The 20,877-nt window shown below is 45.3% G+C and overlaps 1 protein-coding gene across 1 annotated transcript in view; it reads right to left on the bottom strand.

Moving 5' to 3' along the window:
* epha10 (EPH receptor A10) overlaps positions 1-20,877 on the bottom strand; it is a 582,772-nt gene that overhangs the window by 78,496 nt on the left and 483,399 nt on the right. Inside the window, exon 7 of the mRNA XM_078237784.1 lies at positions 12,920-13,082. Coding sequence (XP_078093910.1) covers positions 12,920-13,082 — 163 coding nt within the window. The remainder of the gene's footprint in view (positions 1-12,919; positions 13,083-20,877) is intronic.

Raw genomic sequence — 20,877 nt, 5'->3', positions numbered from 1 at the left:
GGCTAAGGCCTGGGTGGGAGTGTGGTCTGTGTAGACTCAGTGGGCCGAATGGCCTCCTTCTGCACTATAGGGATTCTATGTCTCTCCACACTTCCAAAAATCTTGAGGAAAAACCAATTGAAAATTTTCAAACCCCGGTAAAAATCAGTAATACTGTAGTTCTATTTTAAGGTACAAAAAGGCAGTTGGGACAAGTTTTACTGGCAACCTTCATTTCCAAGTTTTACTGTTTATTCCCTTAAAGAGCTAGGAAACCCAATTTTTAAGTGAATGTGCATCCAGGTGCCACATTTATTGCTGCACTGAAGTCAAGTGCTGAGCTGTATCAGTCTATCAACCACACGGAGAGATTGTAAGACATTGTTTGCTCACAGTTGTCTGCAAGTCCGATGAAGCAGGCTGTGGCCTATGGCCTGCAGTTTGGGTCTTAAACCGAAGTGGCAGCAATGCTGAACATCCATGGGAAATACCCGTCCCCTGGCTCTGCCCTGCATCACCCAGGTCCGAAAGTAGACACACTGATGGTGCCACTTACTCAAAACACAGTGGATGGGATTTCTGAGTCTTTCTCACCAATGGGATCGTCCGGTCCCGCCAATGTCGATCCCCACTGTGGGTTGCCCAATGGCGGGGACAGGCGAGCCATGCAAAATGGTGCAGGACATCTGTGGGACTGGCACATCCCGCCCGCCGATGGCCAATGGTGAGCTGCAGGAAAACCCGCTGAAAACCTCCGGCCCATGTCATGCAGCGACTGTTGGTCAAATCTAACTAAATTACATTCCAGAGTTGTGCATGTCGTGGTCTGTTGCTGTCCCACATGATGAGGTAGAGCTGGGAAAAGGTAGAGGCAATCAATCACTTTGTGTAAAATGGGAATTTCACTACCCTGAGCTGTATGTGAATCTTACTTTAGCTGCTTTGCAACATGGGACAGCAGCAGAGCTCTGCAGTGTGTGTGGAGCTGTGCACAGATGTGATTCAAGTGGGGCTGGTCATGTTACGTGCTCTGCACCTGCACGACCAAGTTCTCCTGAATCTATAAAGAATGCAAGCATGAAATTAAGGAACACCAGACCATTTATCCATTGCATTAGTGCATTATTAAACATTCAAGCCAATATGCATACCGTTACACAGTAATATGGATCATGATTATTATGCTTGCTGATTTCCCTGACTGTATTACTCTCTGCATCTTACAGACAGGATACACTGATATACTGTCACACACTGATATACTGTCACACGCACACACAGACACACACAGGAGCAATGGGCCACTCAGCCCATCTTTCATCACCTCACTCTTTCAGAATACCGTTCTGTTCCTTTCTCCCTCATGTGCTTATCTGGCTTCCCCTCAATTGTATCAATTTTGTAAATACGGTCGCAGGTTCTACACTTCAGCCACTGGCTGTCACTTTTCACAAACCTTTAAAAATTACAAGAGGGATCTTCCAGTCCCGCTGCTGCCAATGGAGTTTGCACACTCTGCTGCTGGGGAACCCGTGGTGGGGGATAGGGGGCGGTCGCCGTCAGTGGGAAGAGAAAATCCTACCCTCCGACTTTCCTTCCTGTTTATTTTTGGCTCATGATTCTGCACGATGACGATGTTTGTGCTGATGTTTCTACATCATTTCTTCAAGATGAAGCAAGTTCTTCAGAGGACAGGCAAGGACAGGATTCCAAACCCATAGTCTGCCCACATTAATCGCTGAGAGCAGCTTCCTAATTTACAAGTAAGGCCTGCTCACTAATCTCTCCTTTCTCCTCAAACTTCACCTAAATATTCCACACAAATCCGGTGTTCCCTCCTCCGGTCAATTTTCCCAACGGCAGGCTGGATTAATGGCAGGAGCCCGTGCGAACATGGCAGGAAGCCAATAAAGGTAGTTAAGGGGTCAATTTTCAATGATTTTCCCGCACAAGGGAATTTCGTTGTCCCTCAGTTAATTTGACTTTGTTTAATTGTTTAGTTGATTTATATAAAATAGTACATTTGCCAGCGTTGCATGGGCCCTCCTGTTGTATCAGCACCACAGCAAATCAGAGAAGGTGGCTGCACCGTGGCACAGTGGTTAGCACTGCTGCCTCACAGAGCCAGGGACCCCCCAGGTTCGATTCCCGGCTTGGGTCACTGTCTGTGCGGAGTTTGCACATTCTCCGTGTATGCGTGGGTTTCCTCTGGATGCTCCGGTTTCTTCCCACAGTCCAAAAGACGTGCTTGCTAGATGCATCGGCCATGCTAAATTTTCCCTCAGTGTACCCGAACAGGCGCTGGAGTGTGGCAACGAGGGGATTTTCATTGCAGGGTTAATGTAAGCCTACTTGTGACATTAATAAATAAACACAATGGCTGCATATGGCTTCTTAATGTTTAAGAGCAAGAAGATGACAAAGTGAATGCATCTCCATGTCTGAGGCTGGACATAGTGGTCAGAATATTCTGGCCGATTCCCCTGGCAACATTTTATGGTCCCACTGATGGTGATCCTCCACTATGGGTTCCCTGACAGCAGGGGGTGCACACAATAGGACATCCCACTGACAGTGGTGGGACCAGATGATCCAGCCACCGGCCAATGGCAGACCTCTTCCCCTGCGATGGTACACAGTACGAGGGACATAGAAAATCCCACCCAGTGTGAGGGGCTAGTGATTGATGTCTCTAATAATGCTGGGACTTACAACAATGGCACCTTCACTGCACAACCCTCCCTTCCCTCTCTGCCCCCCAAACACCGCTTCTGTTTGCCTCTCATTGTGAAGACAGCCAGCTGCCCTAGCAACGGACCACACTGTATCCACCCCCTCCTCCCTAATTGGCACTACTTGACGGCCAGGGGATTGATGGGGTGGGGGGGGGGGGGGGGAAAGAGTTCTCAATTGGTCAGCATGCAGTAGATCGAGCCTGAAGTTCTCTTGCTGCGATTGGGGGGGTTCGAGAGCTGAAGATGGGTCCAACACCCAGAAAGTTTCAAAATCCAAAAGATTCAGCCCTGACAATTCATTTACAAACACCTCAGCTCAGACTGGTGAAATAACTCAGGAACTGCTCCAGAAGGCAATGGCCTAGTGGTATTATCACTAGACTATTGTTCCAGAAACTCAGCTACTGCTCTGGGGACCCGGGTTTGAATCCCGCCACGGCAGATGATGGAACTGGAATTCAATAAAAAAAAATCTGAAATTAAGAATCTACTGATGACCATGAAACCATTGTCGATTGTTGGAAAAACCCATCTGGTTCACTAATGTCCTTTAGGGAAAGAAATCTGCCGTCCTTACCCAGTCTGGCCTACACGTGACTCCAGAGCCACAGCAATGTGGTTGACTCTCAACTGCCCACCAAGGCAATAAATGCTGGCCAGCCAGCGATGCCCATGTCCCATGAATGAATACGAGAAACATCATTAATGCAGCTGTGATTGGCTTCTAACAAAATGGTATTGTCACCAGTGACACGTGAAAACCCTGCCTTATGCAATTAAATGAACCGATGAATGGTAAAAAATATCATTTTTCATATAGGAAATAAAATCTTTTCTCTTTTTTTAACCCAAAAACCCATTTTCCTGCTATTCTACCTTTGATCCTCCTTTTAGCATCTTCGTGACAATTCAAATAATTTTCTAATTTAAATACCAAATTCCAATATTTTCCACGTTAAAAGAAATGGGTGGAAAATCTCTAACATAATTTCCTAACTCAATTCACAACGGACAAAATTTGTTTTGGGAAAATGATACACTGCCGGAAAAACCCATCTGGTTCACTTGTGTCCTTTAGGGAAGGAAATCTGCTGTCCTTACCTGGTTTGGCCCACATGTAACTCCAGACCCACAGCAATGTGGTTGGCTCTTAACTGGCCTCCAAGGGCGACTAGGGATGGGCAATAAATGCTGGCCAAGGCTCCTTCAACAGCACCTGCCAAACCTTTACCACCTGGAAGGACAAGGGCAGCAGATGCATGGGCACGCCCACCACCTGCGGGTTCCCCTCCAAGCCACACACCATCCTGACTTGGAAATATATCGCTGTTCCTTCACCATTGCTGGGGCCCTCAGTCTACTTTTCGAGCATTCAAATAGCTAAAGAGCAGGGGATTGACATACGTATTATGTGAATGGCACTAGGAATGCAAGATGTTGTTCCTTTGCTGACTTGCTCATGTGATGCATTAACCAGGTTTGTTCTTTGCTGAAGACAAGGAAGTTCAGCACTAGGGGGGGGTCTGGTGCCTTTAGGGTTAACAACCTGCTCCGACCAAGACCGCAAGAAACTACAAAGAGTTGTGAAAGTAGGCCCAGTCCATCACGCAAACCAGCCTCTCATCCATTGACTCCAACTATAGTTCCCGCTGCCTCGGAAAAGCAGCCAGCATAATCAAAGACCCCACGCATTCGGGACTTACTCCCTTCCTCCTTCCATCGTCGGGAAAAAGATACAAAAGTCTGAGATCATGTACCAACCGACTCAAGAACAGCTTCTTCCCTGCTGCCGTCAGACTTTTGAATGGATCTATCCTAGGATTCTTTGGGAGGCAAGGGATGAGATTGCAGAGCCTTTGGCTTTGATCTTTGGGTCCTCACTGTCCACGGGGATGGTGCCAGAGGACTGGAGAATGGCGAATGTTGTTCCTCTGTTTAAGAAAGGGAATAGAAATGACCCTGGTAATTATAGACCGGTTAGTCTTACTTCGGTGGTTGGTAAATTGATGGAAAAGGTCCTTAGGGATGGGATTTACGACCATTTAGAAAGATGCGAATTAATCTGGGATAGTCAGCACGGATTTGTGAAGGGCAAGTCATGCCTCACAAATTTGATTGAATTTTTTGAGGAGGTAACTAAGTGTGTTGATGAAGTTAGGGCAGTTGATGTCATATACATGGATTTTAGTAAGGCGTTTGATAAGGTCCCCCATGGTCAGCTTATGATGAAAGTGAGGAGGTGTGGGATAGAGGGAAAGCTGGCCAATTGGAAAGGTAACTGGCTGTCTGATCGAAGACAGAGGGTGGTGGTGGATGGAAAATTTTCGGATTGGAGGCAGGTTGCTAGCGGAGTGCCACAGGGATCAGTGCTTGGTCCTCTGCTCTTTGTGATTTTTATTAATGACTTAGAGGAGGGGGCTGAAGGGTGGATCAGTAAATTTGCTGATGACACCAAGATTGGTGGAGTAGTGGGTGAGGTGGAGGGCTGTTGTAGGCTGCAAAGAGACATAGATAGGATGCAAAGCTGGGCTGAAAAATGGCAAATGGAGTTTAACCCTGATAAATGTGAGGTGATTCATTTTGGTAGGACTAATTTAAATGTGGATTACAGGGTCAAAGGTAGGGTTCTGAAGACTGTGAAGGAACAGAGAGATCTTGGGGTCCATATCCACAGATCTCTAAAGGTTGCCACTCAAGTGGATAGAGCTGTGAAGAAGGCCTATAGTGTGTTAGCTTTCATTAACAGGGGGTTGGAGCTTAAGAGCTGTGGGGTTATGCTGCAACTGTACAGGACCTTGGTGAGACCACAGTTGGAATATTGCGTGCAGTTCTGGTCACCTCACTATAAGAAGGATGTGGAAGCGCTGGAAAGAGTGCAGAGGAGATTTACCAGGATGCTGCCTGGTTTGGAGGGTAGGTCTTATGAGGAAAGGTTGAGGGAGCTAGGGCTGTTCTCTCTGGAGCGGAGGAGGCTGAGGGGAGACTTAATAGAGGTTTATAAAATGATGAAGGGGATAGATAGAGTGAACGTTCAAAGACTATTTCCTCGGGTGGATGGAGCTATTACAAGGGGGCATAACTATAGGGTTCGTGGTGGGAGATATCAGAAGGATATCAGAGGTAGGTTCTTTACGCAGAGAGTGGTTGGGGTGTGGAATGGACTGCCTGCAGTGATAGTGGAGTCAGACACTTTAGGAACATTTAAGCGGTTATTGGATAGGCACATGGAGCACACCAGGATGATAGGGAGTGGGATAGCTTGATTTTGGTTTCAGATAAAGCTCGGCACAACATCGTGGGCCGAAGGGCCTGTTCTGTGCTGTACTGTTCTATGGTCTATCATATATTATGCTGGTCCTTCTCTTCACCCTGTGAAGTGTGGTGACTGCTGTTATATAGGCAAATAAAAAAAACAGTGCAAGAAACAATACTTTTTGCTGTGTACCAATACATGTGACAATAATAAATGAAATCCTGAGACAGCAGGTCTAAAGTGGAATGATAATCGACTGAATTTACACCTCTTGCCGACATTTAAACAGTGATAATCCTCTACAGCAATGGGCGTCTCTCAGTCCTCCCTGTGAACTGACACCAGACATTAGTGTAGCATCCTCTCCCCAGTGACACCATCAGGGACCTGCCACCAACAGTTTGAGAGTACAAATCGCGTTGTTGAACACACACTGATATCTCCCTCCAGAACATTTCAAGCTTACGTGACGCTCTATTTCTTTGCGACAAATTATTCTGCTCAGCTTCATTATGTCCACATTTAGCCATGTTCAATATGCATGTTCTTTAATTATGAAGAAAATACACGATAATTATTCTACTTTTTTTCCAAAATATAAATAATGTATGGCTGAATTAAAATTGCACAAGCTTTTACAGATTACATGGTTATCTCAGAGCGAACAGGCTGTCACACACTCAGTTAGCATTCGATTTAAAAAAATAACCATCAGGATTTGATCTGACAGATAAACTCAGCAGGTGGCACTGTTTTTTTTATTTGCCTATATAACAGCAGTCACCACACTTCAAAGGTAATTCCGCCGACGTGGAATGCCTTCAGATGTTTCTGATAAGAGGCATCAAGGCACTACAGCCCCAATTTTAACCCAGCAAGAGGAGGATTATATCATGTATGCCCCGATGGACTATGCCCCAAGTGCCCCCACGGCAGCACGGTGGCATAGTGGTTAGCACTGCTGCCTCAGTGCCAGGGACCCGGGTTCAATTCCTGGCTTGGGTCACTGTCTGTGTGGAGTCTGCACATTCTCCCCGTGTCATAAGATATAGGAGCAGAATTAGGCCATTTGGCCCATCGAGTCTGCTCCTCCATTCAATCATGGCTGATATGTTTCTTAACCCCATTCTCCTGCCTTCTCCCCCTAACCTTTGATCCCCTTATTGATCAAGAACCTATCTATCTCTGTCTTAAAGACACTCAATAACCTGGCCTCCACAACTCTCTGTGGCAATGGGTTCCACAGATTCACCCGTTCCAGTTTCCTCCCACAGTCTGAAAGACATGCTGGTTAGGTACATTGGCCATGCTACATTCTCCCTCAGTGTACCCGAACAGGTGCCAGAGTGTGGCGACTAGGGGGTTTTCACAGTAGCTTCATTGCAGTGTTAATGTAAGCCTACTCGTGACACTAATAAATAAACTTTAAAACTTTAAACTTTTTAAACTTTAAGGGCGCATGAAGAATCATGAGGTAGGCTTGGTAACTTGGAACACTGGGAGCTTTTTATTACAAGTGTGCACTGTTCCACAGTCAGATCTAAGTCTGCACAACTGGGTCCCACACTGGGAGGAGCTAATCCCCAAGGGTCACCTGACCTGCACTCTTAAAGGGGCAGTACGCACCCCAACCCCTCACATACATTATATGCATATATCATAAGGTAGGCAATTGACGGAGATTCCAAAATGTGCTCTCGACGCCATTTTAACTCAGCAACAATTTTTTCTGAGTGGTCACACCGCCCCAAGTAGATATTGGCTTACCTCACATTCAGATGTCATGGCATGATATTATCATTCATGCCCCAATGCAATTTTAACTAGGAGTGCCTCTGACATTGTCAAAAACTCTTGGCAGAATCTAAGTAGGCAATCAGCAGAGTCGTCGTAAAGGTTGGAATCAGCATTTGTTTTTAATCATTACGGTCTGGGCAAGTCAGAATCCTTCTCTGAGCCCTGCAAAGTATCCTTGGGGCTCCCTCACACTTGGCCTTCCCTCTCCCTCCCAGCATCAGTATCAACTCAGCCTCCTTCCCTCACCCAGCACTAATCAGACACAAATTGACGGTTTCACCCAGCAACCAAGACTATATTCCAGCCAGATTTGGGAAGGGGACAATTTCGAGCAGTTTGAGTGCCAGAATGGTGGCACAGTGCTTAGCACAGCTTCCTCACAACGTCGGGGACCCAGGTTCGATTCCGGCCTTGGGTCACTGTCTGTGTGGAGTTTGCACATTCTGTCCGTGTCTGCATGGGTTTCCTCCGGGTGCTCCGATTTCCTCCCTCAGTCCAAAGATGTGCGGGTTAGGTTGATTGGCTATGCTAAATTGACCCTGAGTGTCCCAAGATGTGTAGGCTAGGGGATTAATGGGGTAAATGTGTGGGATCATGGGGGTAGAGTAGGATGCCCTTTCGGAGAGCTGATGCAGACTTGATGGGCTGAATGGCCTTTTCTGCACTGTGGTGATTCTATGATCTCTTTAGAGTTATATCGGAATGCTCAAATCACCAACTTCCCCCCCCCACCACAAATGTGTCTAGTCTCTAGTTTAAACATGATACAACATTTCAAAACTCGGGAGATGATCCTAGAGTGCAGGAAAAACTCTCAAAAGATGCATTTAGAAGCAATGCCACGGGGAGCGGGGATCCTTGCAATGATGGGCAGCAGGTCTCAGCACTGGTGATTCAAAATTCCCCTGGGAGACAAGCTGCCTTCAAATCAAATCCTAATAATCCTGTAGCTGTAGCTACATTACCTTTCCAATCAAATGTTGCTATGTTTGGATATTACTTCAATCTGTGAAAGCAGAATAGTCCAACTCGGACAAAATGCCACTTATCTGTGCTACATAACAGCTGTGCCATCGAAAGGGCACAACATTCAATCTCACTGGAGAGCTTCCATAGAATTCGACAATATAAATCTATCGCACAGGAGTGCGGTGGCATGATGGCACAGTGGTTAGCACTGCAGCCTCACAGCGCCAGGGACTCGGGTTCGATTACTGTGGTGTGGAACTTGCACGTTCTCCCCGTGTCTGCGTGGGTTTCCTCTGGGTGCTCCGGTTTCCTCCCACAGTCCCAAGATGTGTGGGTTGACTGGCCACACTAAATTGACCCTTGTGTCAGGGGATTAGCAGGGTAAATATGTAGGGGTTACGGGAATAGGATGGGGTTGTGGTCAGTGCAGACTTGATGGGCCGAATGGCCTCCTTCTGCACTGCAGGGATTCTATGAGGCATAGGCCATTCAGCCCAGCTAGTCTACACTTCACAGAAAACCTCCTTCCATCGTATTTTATCTAGCCCTCTTAGCATATCATAGAATCCCTACAGTGCGGAAGGAGGCCATTCAACGCTGCACTGACTCATGCATAACTCAGACTGTAAATTTGAAATTTGCTCTATCGCAATTAGTAAAACTATGCTGAGCTGCCGATAAAACCTTTTGTGACCACGATAGCACTGCTCATAATGTGCAAGAGTTTAAAGGTGAAGTTGTCCCATTCTATAGATTGTGAAGACGTGGTTAGCTAACCGATAAGATTACGCTTTCTATTTTTGGATCTGGGTGCCTTCCACAACAAAGCTCCCTTCGCATCAGTTTAGATGCGGTGAACCTCTAGATAATTATCAACAGAGCATCTCACCCAGGCCCACAGCCCACCCTATCCCCATAATCACGTGCATTTACTCTGCTACTCCTCCCAAAACTAGGGAGGCTAAGGGGCATCTTTGGACTGTGGGAGGAAACCGGAGCACCCGGAGGAAACCCATACAGATATGGGGAGAACGTGCAGACTCCACCTAGACAGTTAGCCAAGGCTGGAATCTAACCCGGGTCCCTGGCGCTGTGAGGCAGCAGTTCTAACCACTGTGCTGCTCTCGATCACTGCTTCCCTTCTGTCCTGCTTACTTTAATAACTTCTTTAATAGCAAGTTCCACATTCTTATCGGCCTCTGGATAAGGAAGTTCTTTCCAGGTTGATTGATGATTCTTTGATTTTTATGATCTCTGGTTTTGGATTATCACATATGCATCTTCTCTACATCGACCATATCAAATAAATCAATGAGATCATGCCTCGGCTTCTCTTTTCTGGAGAATAAAAGCCTCAGCCTGTTCGGCCTCTCTTGATAATTATCTGGAGATTCACGGCATCTAAACTGATGCGAAGGGAGCTTTGTTGTGGAAGGCATCCGGATCCAAAAATAGAAAGTGCGATCTTATCGGTTAGCTAACCACGTCTTCACAATCTATAGAATGGGACAACTTCACCTTTAAACTCTTGCGCATTATTAGTGCTATCGTGGTCGCTAAAGGTTTTATCAGCAGCTCAGCATAGTTTTACTAATGGCGCAGGTGTAAATGTCAAATTTACAGGTTGGGTTATGCATGAGATTAGCTAAACAAGTGAAAAAAAAACTTATTTTTATAGAATTCTTACAGTACTGAAGGAGGCCATTCAGCCTGCATTGACTCTCCAACAGAGCATCTTACTCAGTCCCACTACCCGCCCTATCTTCATAACCCGTGCATTTACCCCACTAATCCCCCTAATTTACACACCTTGGGACACTAAGGGACAACTTAGCCTGGCCAATCCACCTAACCTTCACGTCTCTGGAGTGTGGGAGGAAACCAGAGCACCTGGATGAAACCCACCCAAGACTCGAGGAGAATGTGCAAACTCCACACAGACAGTCACCCAAGGTTGGAATTAAACCTGGGTCCCTGGCGCTGTGAGGCAGCCGTGCTAACCACTGCGCCTCCCGGTTTCACCAGACAATGTGGAGTTGTGGATAAGTGGCGGAATGGATGGCTAACTGGCTTCAAGACAGGAATCAGAGAGTGGGAGTAAGGAGTAATTTTTCAGAGTGGCGGAAGGTAGGGAGTGATATTCCACAAGAATCAGCAATGGGACCATTGCTCTTCACAATTTGCTTTGATGATTTGGATTTTACAATCAAAAGCACAGTTTCTAAATTACAGATTACACCAATTTTCTTCTTGGTGGCGGTGCAGAGAGGGGGAGTGGCAATGCTGAGGAAGACTGCAACAAAATACAGGAGGACAAACTTGCAGAATGGGCAAATGTTTGGCGAATGAAGTTCGACACAGATAAACGAGAAGTTAAAGCAAAATACTGCAGATGCTGCAAATCTGAAATAGAAACAGGAAATGCTGAAAAATCACACCAGGTCTGGCAGCATCTTTGGAGAGAGAAACAGAGTTAAATTTTCAAATACATATGTCTCTTCAGAATTCTGAACTTTTCATATGTATTTGAAAATTTAACTCTGTTTCTCTCTCCACAAATGCTGCCAGACCTGCTGAGTTTTTCCAGCACTTTCTGTTTAAATGTGAGATAGTTTTTGCAGGAAGAATAGGGAGCTTACTTAGAACTTGGAATGTGCTAGGTGGGGTAGAGGTACAAGGGGATCTCAGAGCATAAATATATCAAGCACTGAAAGTTGTGCCACAGGTTAGCCAATCCTTCAAAAAGTGTATCAAGCGCTGGGTTGTATTCCTAGGAGGGACAGAACTGAGAAATATGGAAGTGATGCAAAATCTGTATCATTGGTTAGATCATAGCACCACTTGCAATTCTGATCATCTTATTATGAAAGGGATACAGATATTATAAAGGGTACAGGGAAGATTCACAGGATGATACAAGTTGGGCAGGGCTCATCCATATCATGGGAAGACTGACAGGTTGGGTGTGTACTTCTTCAAAAAAGAAGGATGCCTTAACAGAGGTCTTTAAACTGTTGAAAAGTTTTCATCGAGTGGATACAGTGAGAATGTTTCCTTTTGTGGGAAACAGCATCATTTTGAAGGTAGCTATGTGAAATGGCCATCAAAAAATCCAGTAGGGAACTCAGAAAAAACCTCTGCCTCCAAAGGATGGTAAGAATGTGGAAGCCACTACCACAGGGAGTGACTGAGGTGCACAGTATCGATGGGGAAGCTAGACAAGTATCTGAGGGAGAAGGAACAGAGAGTTATGACAATAGATTTAGATGGGAAAAGATGGGAAGAGGTTTGAGTGAAGCATGAAATACCAGCAAGGACTGGTTGGGCGGAACAGCCCATTTTGGTGCTATATCCGATGTAATCTGATGTAGTTAAGTACAGTCGGAAAACCTGAAGCTCAGGGCTGTGGTTGTGTATGCTCGAGACTGCTACACTCTGCAATGAACTAATTACTTGAGTTTGTGAGATGGCTCCCATTACGGTTGAGAGCGTGACAGCCACGTACGTCCAATTGCCTGGTTAGATGCAGGTTCAGGGGTCACTGGTTTAGAAAAGGCTAAAGTTCAAGTCGATAAAATGGAGATCTGCCCTTTGAAGTCCTCATTAGGCTTTGTAATAATCACATAATAACACAGCTTAAATCACCCACAGATCTAGTGCGAGAATATGGTAATGCACCATTATTTTAATTTTTATTAAATTAGCAAGCCGCCCAATTGACTTTTTACGTTGTGAATAAGTAGAAGAGTGACGACCCATTGGCAGGATTCAACAATACTCTGAGTAATATGAGTTACAATGTGAAGCCAACCCTCAGGGCGGCACAGTGGTTAGCACTGCTGCCTCACAGTGCCATGGACCTGGGTTCGATTCCCGGCTTGGGTCACTGTCTGTGTGGAGTCTGCATGTTCTCCTCATGTCTGCGTGGGTTTCCTCTGAGTACTCCTGTTTCCTTCCACAATCTGAAATACGTGCTGGTTCGGTGTATTGGACATGCTAAATTCTCCCTCAGGTTCCTGAACAGGCGCCGGAGTGTGGCGACTAGGGGATTTTCACAGTAACTTCATTGTAGGGTTAATGCAAGCTTACTTGTGACTAACAAATAAAAGTTCAAACTTTTAAACTCTCAGGTACATGAAGGTATACACAAACAAAATGGGCATTTTCCCCTTTCAGTGTTACTTACGCTCCCCTAATGTCTGCACCTCAATGCTTGGGCTGTAGTTCCCATAGTTGGTGGATGAAAACGCTCGCACTTGGAATACGTAGAGTGTCCCAGGCTTCAGGTTATTAATGGTCACGGTCGTCGATGCGGTTTTTACTGTTGAGTAGCTTTGATCGTTCTGTTCCTGCCAGAAAAATGTACATAGTTTCAGACATAAATCCAAACTATAAATTACTGACATGAAAAGTGCCCAACACTGAAGGATGGACAGATCAATAACAGTGAGGATAACTAATCAATGACCAATCTGTAACGCTGGTTACTGGTGATCTAAAAAAAGGCGAACACACACACACGTGCGCGAACACACACACAATCCTAGAATCCCAACAGTGCAGAAGGAGGCCATTCGGCCCATCGAGTCTGCACCAACAACAATCCCACCCAGGCCCCATCCCCGCAACCCCACATATTTACCTTGCTAATCCCTCTAACCTATGCATCCCCAGGACACCAAGGGGCAATTTAGCATGGCCAATGCACCTAACCTGCACATCTTTGGACTGTGGGAGGAAACCGGAGCACCCAGAGGAAACCCACGCAGACATAGGGAGAATGTACAAACTTCACACAGACAGTAACCCAAGCCAAGAATGGAACCCAGGTCTGTGGTGCCGTGAGGCAGCAGTGCTAACCACTGTGCTGCCCCGAAACACATATACACAAGAGTAGGGCATTCAAATAGATTATGGAAGACCTCTATCTGAACACCATCTCCTTGTTTTGGTTCTCAGTACCCTTTTCTAACAAAATCCTACCAATCTCAGTTTTAAATTTCCAGCCTCACATAGCTTCATTTTCCTTCCCTCACTAGAGTGTTCCAGATCACCACTAACCTTTGTGTGAAGGGTTGCCTGCCATCACCTCTGAATGGTTCAGCTCCTATTTGTGCATGCAGGTGGGCATCCGCTGCACATTGCCAACATTCAACTCTGGAATCAGCATTTGTTACTGCTTGGCAGAGTCCTTCATGTAAATATTCAAAAGATGGCCAGCCTTGCTAATCGACGCCATTGCCTTAAAAATTCTGTTGACTGCGCTAGTTCAACAAAGATAATTGAATGGAGTCAACAGAATAAAGAGCTACAGAAAATCCAATCTCAAACTCTGAGTAGGAAAGGAAATCTCACTGAAGCGTTACAGCAGTTTAGTAAAGATGAAGATCAAAGTATTCATTTACAAGAAAAATGGCACAGAGGTTAGCACTGTTGCCTCACAGCGACTTGTCCAGCCACTTGCCGGAGGAAGCAGTTTCTCCATCAGAGCATCTCATCATTTTGAATATCTCTCTTCCAGTTCCCCTTAACCTTCTGTGCCCTAAGAAGAGGCACGGTGGTTAGCACTGCTGCCTCACAGCGCCAGGGACCCGGGTTCAATTCCAGCCTCGGGTCACTGTCTGTGTGGAGTTTGCAGGCTCTCCCCGTGCCTGTGTGGGTTTCCTCCGGGGGCTCCGGTTTCCTCCCACAGTCCAAAAGATATACAGGTTGGGTGGATTAGCCATGGTGGCAAATGCATAGGGTTACGGGCATTGGATGGGATAGAGGGCCTGGGTAAGATGCTCTGTCAGAGAGTTGGTGCAGACTCAATGGGGCGAATAGCCTCCTTCTGCACTGTGGGGATTCTATGATTCTATTCTATGATTAAATCTGATCACATTTTTTTTCTAATTAGTAGCACTCGATATAAGCAATGTTTCAAGTTACGAGCCAAACAGGTGGGCAACTTCACAGTGCAAATGCACCGAAAACTGTTAAAAACTGGGAATCCAAAGTAGTTTTTCCCCCCACAGGCTCACCATAGACACAACAATAATAGCTTCTCGGGTTGGATTTAGTCAGTGATGGAGAGAGGTTGTAATGAGATGGAATAACGGCTTTGGCAGAGATGAACAGCAAATGTGACGCCACTGTTTAAAAAAGGAGGTAGACAAAAGGCAGGTAACTTATAGGTCAGTTAGCTTAACTTCTGTAGCAGGGAAAATGCTTGAATCTATCATCAAGGAAGAAATAGCGAGACATCTGGATATAAATTGTCCCATTGGGAAGACGCAGCATGGGTTCATGAAGGGAAGGTCATGTTTGACTAATTTGGTGGAATTCTTTGAGAACATTACGTGCGCAGTGGACAATGGGGAACCTGTGGATGTGGTGTATCTGGATTTCCAGAAGGCATTTGACAAGATGCCGCACCAAAGACTGCTGCATAAGATAAAGGTGCACGGTGTTACGGGTAATGTATTAGCATGGATAGAGGATTGGTTAACTAACAGAAAGCGAAGAGTGGGGGTAAATGGGTGTTTTTCTGCTTGGTGATCAGTGACTAGTGGTGTGCCTCAGGGGTCAGTGTTGGGACTGCAATTGTTTACGATTTACATGGATGATTTGGAGTTGGGGACCATGTGTCGTGTGTCAAAATTCGCAGATGACACTAAGATGGGTGGAAGAGCAAAGTGTGCAAAGGATGCTGAAAGTTTGCAAAGGGATATAGATAGTCTAAGTGAGTGGGCGAGGGTCTGGCAGATGGAGTACAATGTTGGTAAATGTGAGGTCATCCATTTTGGTAGAAATAACAGCAAAATGGACTATTATTTAAATGGTAAAAAATTGCAGCATGCTGCTGTGCAGAGGGACCTGGGTGTCCTTGTGCAGGAATCTCAAGGAGTTGGTTTGCAGGTGCAGCAGGTAATTAAGAAGGCAAATGGAATTTTGTCCTTCATTGCTAGAGGGATGGAGTTTAAAAACAGCAAGGTTATGTTGCAGCTGTATAAGGTGCTGGTGAGGCCACACCTGGCCTCCTTACTTGAGTGTTGGTCTCCTTACTTGAGAAAGGATATTACTGGCACTGGAGGGGGTGCAGAGGAGATTCACTAGGTTGATTCCGGAGTTGAGAGGGTTGGTTTATGAGGAGAGACTGAGTAGACTGGGGCTATATTCATTAGAATTTCGAAGAATGAGGGGAGATCTTATAGAAACATATAAGATTATGAAGGGAATAGATAAGATAGAAGCAGGGAAGTTGTTTCTACTGGTGGGTGAAACTAGAACTAGGGGGCATAGCCTCAAAATAAGGGGAAGCAGATTTAAGACTGACTTGAGGAGGAACTTCTTCACACAAAGGATTGTGAATCTGTGGAATTCCCTGCCCAGTGAAGCAGTTGAGGCTACCTCACTGAATGTTTTTAAGGCAAGGATAGATAAATTTTTGAACAGTAAAGGAATTAAGGGTTATTGTGAGTGGGCAGGTAAGTGGAGTTGAGTCCACAAAAAGATCAGCCATGATCTTATTGAAAGGCGGGGCAGGCTCGAGGGGCCAGATGGCCTACTCCTGCTCCTAGTTCTTATGTTCTTATGAACCACGTTGGTTACTGTTAAATCAATTGATATTATGGACACACAATTCTTTTGTGCAATGAAGTTTTGAAAAAAACAAGAGGATGCAATCAGCTGGTGGGGGAGAGGGAAGGAAAGGGGCAGAGATGGGGAGAGAAAGAGGAGTTAGGGGGGGTGGGTGGAGGACAGAAGGAGAGATTCCCCAGCCTCGGAAAGCCAGTTGTTCAAGTTCAAGACTCAGGCAAGGACTTGGAGAAGAAATGTGTAAAGGACATAAAGCTCATTCACTGTTGTTCATTGTGTGTTTCTGGATCACAATGGGAAGCTTGGTAAATATATCGGGGAAAACTAATTGAAGAGTATGCTGATGTGTTTGAATGAAGTGGGGCGGGAGATGTGGGGCGGCACGGTAGCACAGTGGTTAGCACTGCTGCTTCACAGCTCCAGGGTCCCAGGTTCGATTCCCGGCTCGGGTCACTGTCTGTGTGGAGTTTGCACATTCTCCTCGTGACTGCGTGGGTTTCCTCCGGGTGCTCCGGTTTCCTCCCACAGTCCAAAGATGTGCGGGTTAGGTTGATTGGCCAGGTTAAAAATTGCCCCTTAGAGTCCAGAGATGCGTAGGTTAGAGGGATTAGCAGGTAAAATATGTGGGGGTAGGGCCTGGGTGGGATCGTGGTCGGTGCAGACTCGATGGGCCGAATGGCCTCCTTCTGCACTGTAGGGTTTCTAAGGATTGAGCTGAACATAAAAACTTAAACTTAAGCTGAGTGTTTAAGTTTATTAGTGTGACAAGTCGGCTTACATTAACATTGCAATGAAGTTACTGTGAAAACCCCCTAGTCGCCACACTCCGGCGCCTGTTCAGGTTACAATGAGGGAGAATTTAACCTGGCCAGTGCACCTAACCAACACGTCTTTTGGACTGTGGGAGGAAACAGGAGCACCCGGAGGAAACCCATACAGAGACGGGGAGAATGTGCAGACTCCGCACAGACAGACAGTGACCCGAGCCGGGAATTGAACCCAGGTTCCTGGTGCTGTGAGGCAACAGTGCTAACCACTGTGCCACATTCCACCCACAGGTGAGTCAGTTGGGCTGAATAAAACTTACAGCATAGTAACAGGCTACGTAATTCCATATAGTGGAACTCCGGAAAACCACATCCTTATCTGATTAAAAGAAAGATTACATAACACATAGTTTAACAACCTTCAAAATAAGTCTGCAAAGGACACAGGCTGAAGCAGCCGGCCCTTTACATCTGTGGCAATTAGTTTAAGTCTCATCCAAATTAATGGAATCCAACTTTCTGCCAACATTGGTTGAGAAACGACGAGGTGGAATAAATTTTGCCCACAGTTCTCAAACTCTAGCCTCTCCTCTCATCATGGGTGCCCATTTGCCTTAAGTCATTGAGGTCCGGAACTGTAATTCCTTTCCCACTCCCCTCTCTGCCTTTCTCACCTCTTTAAATACCTGCCTTAAAACCTACCACGGTGACAAAAGCTATGAGTTACCCTTCCTATGCGTTCCTGCTTTGGCTCGATGCTGGATTTTGTGTCAGGTTTTACTTTGGTGGCAGCACCTTGGGACCCTTTCCTACATTAGCAGCACTATGTGAACGCAAGATGTTGTTATAGCGTAGTTAGCTCCAGTTGAAGAGTTTGAACGAGCTCAGGCATGTTCAACAGAAGGGGCACCTTCTGTGTTGTAAATTCAATGAAGGAATTCAACATTAATCAATAGTGCTTCAGTGATCATGTCATTTTCAGCCTCTGATGTTAATTGAACTGCTTTGCAGCCTCGAGGTCACTATCTTATCATCAGTGTCCACTTGTATTATTTTGTCAGAACGAGAGAATGAAAGAAAGAAAATAAAAGCGAACAAATAGATATTGAAACTACACAAAAGCCACACAACTGTTATTTTAACATTCCCTTTGAAAAAGAGCAGAAAACTCATGGAGCTGACAGTGAGAAAAGCTATCAATCTCCTCTTGCTAAACAACCAAAGATCCCTCTGAACTGGAATGATCTGTCATCACTGGAATTTCAATTGCAATGACTGATAATTCTTCACAAAATATCGAGAGTATTCGTACATTTTTCACACGTTAGTATTAATTTTGATACATTTTAAATGGGCCAAAACATGATGAACAATGATTTCCTTTTACCCATTCTCTGGGTTTGATTTTACTAATGTGATTCCCTCCTTAGCCACTTCCCTCCTTTCTCCTAGTCCACCAGGCTAGACTTCCTCTCAAGTTTAAAGTTTAAAAATGTATTTATTAGTGTCACAAGTAGGCTCACATTAACACTGCAATGAAATTGCTGCGAAAATTCCCTAGTCGCCACACTCCGGCACCTGTTCGGGTACACCGAGGGAGAATTTAGCATGGCCACTGCACCTAATCAGCATGTCTTTCAGACTGTGGGAGGGCGGCACGATAACACAGTGGTTAGCACTGCTGCCTCACAGCGCCAGGGACCCGTGTTCAATTCCAGCCTCGGGTGACCTGTCTGTGTGGAGTTTGCGCATTCTCCCCGTGTCTGCGTGGGTTTCCTCTGGGTGCTCTGGTTTTCTCCCACAGTCCAAAGATCTGTGGTTTAGGTTGATTGGCCATGCTAAAGCTGGGAATTGAACCTGGATCCCTGGCACTGTGAGGCAGCAGTGCTCACCACTGTGCCACCATACTGCAATGGGATCTTTCAAGTTACTCTTGGTAGATGAGCTAAGATGAACCAATATTTAACCAATGCTTCATGATGTTAAATTATCATGTGACCTTGTGAATGGAAGCTTAGCCATCTGCTTTTTGAGAAAGCTAGGAATTGCAAATCCTTGGTTTGGTAACAAAAAGTCACAGCTTATATCGAAAAACACCTTTAGCATAAAATATTCCAAAATGCTTCACAGGGGGATCATGGCGAATTATGGGAAATGGGACAGGAAAGTGGAGTTGAAGCCGAAGATCAGCTACAATTGTCTTGAACAGTACAGCATGCTTAGCAGGCCATCTGGTCTACTCCTCCTTCTGTTTTTTATGTTCTTGGCATTATAAAGCAAAATTTAACACTCAGCCACATCATGAGATTAGAATTATTTTTGCACTTTTCTCGAAGTTTGTCCTCCTATCGACCATTTGATTTAGAGCTCCCCAGTGGAGTTTAATTTTTCCCAATTATGCTGTACTGAATAAAGCAGGAAAATTCCCACGGATAATGTGGAGAGGCAACTCCACTGTTTGTCCATTTACTTCCACTTTTAGCTTAATATATTCTTTTAGTGATACAGCACCTTCTGTGTACATCCACAGGATGTTTCAACGACAAATGCTTTAACTTCTAATTGTAGATAGTCTCAGCTATCAATGATATTGCAGCCCCAGTATCCAATTCCATTTTAACCATCAAGTTTTGGGAATACCCAAAAACGTTGTGGATCGTCGTGTACCGACAAGATGCCAAGAATCAACTCCTGAACTTGTCTTGGCACATTGTATTCCAAGGTGTCTTCATCTTCGCCTGTCATCTTATTGTTTCTTCTTGCCGACTTTGATGTGTTCTTTTTCTTGCATGTTTTTGGTATAGGGAAAGTTTGCCAAGTTCTTCGAGGGACATGGGTGACATTGGCTGAGCAGCATTTATTGCCCATCCCTAGTTGCCTGAGGGCAGTTGAAAGTCAACCACATTGCTGTGGCTCTAGAGTCACATGTAGGCCAGACCAGGTAAGGACAGCAGATTTCCTTCCCTAAAAGGACATTAGTGAACGAAAATGCTTTTGCAATATGTGCCTTTTTGCCACTGTTCTTGCACTTATTCTCCCTATTCTCCTGCTGAGTGTCCAACGTGTGCACGTCAGTGACATGCTTGTAGTTTTGCAGATTTATTTTTAGTGGTCTCCATTTTGTGGAACTTTGTGCTACCTCCTCTATGCAAAGCCTCTTTCGCAGCCAGCTCCATTGACACTGCAACTTCTACTGCTGGTTTAAGAGTCAGGGTTCATTTTGTGAGCAGCTTTCTCTGATCTAATACCAACCTACTGCAAAGAGTATTATCAAGCGTTGCACTAATTTCGCAATTTAGCTCGCCTTCATAAAGTTCCCATGGATAACGTGGAGAGGCAACTCTGCTGTTTGTCCATTCGCTTCCACTTGCCTAATGGATCAACAACCATGAACGGTTTTGGCAAGAGTTCGTTGTAGGTTTTAACTATTGGCTTTGCTGGTTGGACTGGACTTCGTAGTAACTTAAAATCTTACGTCCTACCAAAGTGAGAAATATTACAATCTTTATGTCATCTGGTATTCGATTTACTTGGAGATAATATTGGAATCTTTCTTCACATGAGTTCCAAGTCTGTCAATCTTCATCAAATACATCCATTGCTCTACCTTTTCCCACCATTTTTGATTACCGACTCCCAGGTTTTATACTTTCTTCAGTTTCTCCTTCTTCCCTGTACAATGCAAGAGGTCACCCCAACCAACAATGCAACATTTTTCTTTTGTTTGGAATTTTTTTTTCCTTTTCCCGGAGGGGGAGCCTCTTTAACACCTCACAGAGTTTTCTTTTCTGTCCATTCC

Source organism: Mustelus asterias, chromosome 21 (assembly GCF_964213995.1).
Source record: "Mustelus asterias chromosome 21, sMusAst1.hap1.1, whole genome shotgun sequence".
NCBI lineage: Eukaryota > Metazoa > Chordata > Chondrichthyes > Carcharhiniformes > Triakidae > Mustelus > Mustelus asterias.
The sequence above is the reverse complement of the archived record's forward strand: the minus strand, read 5'-3'. Positions and strand labels throughout refer to the sequence as shown.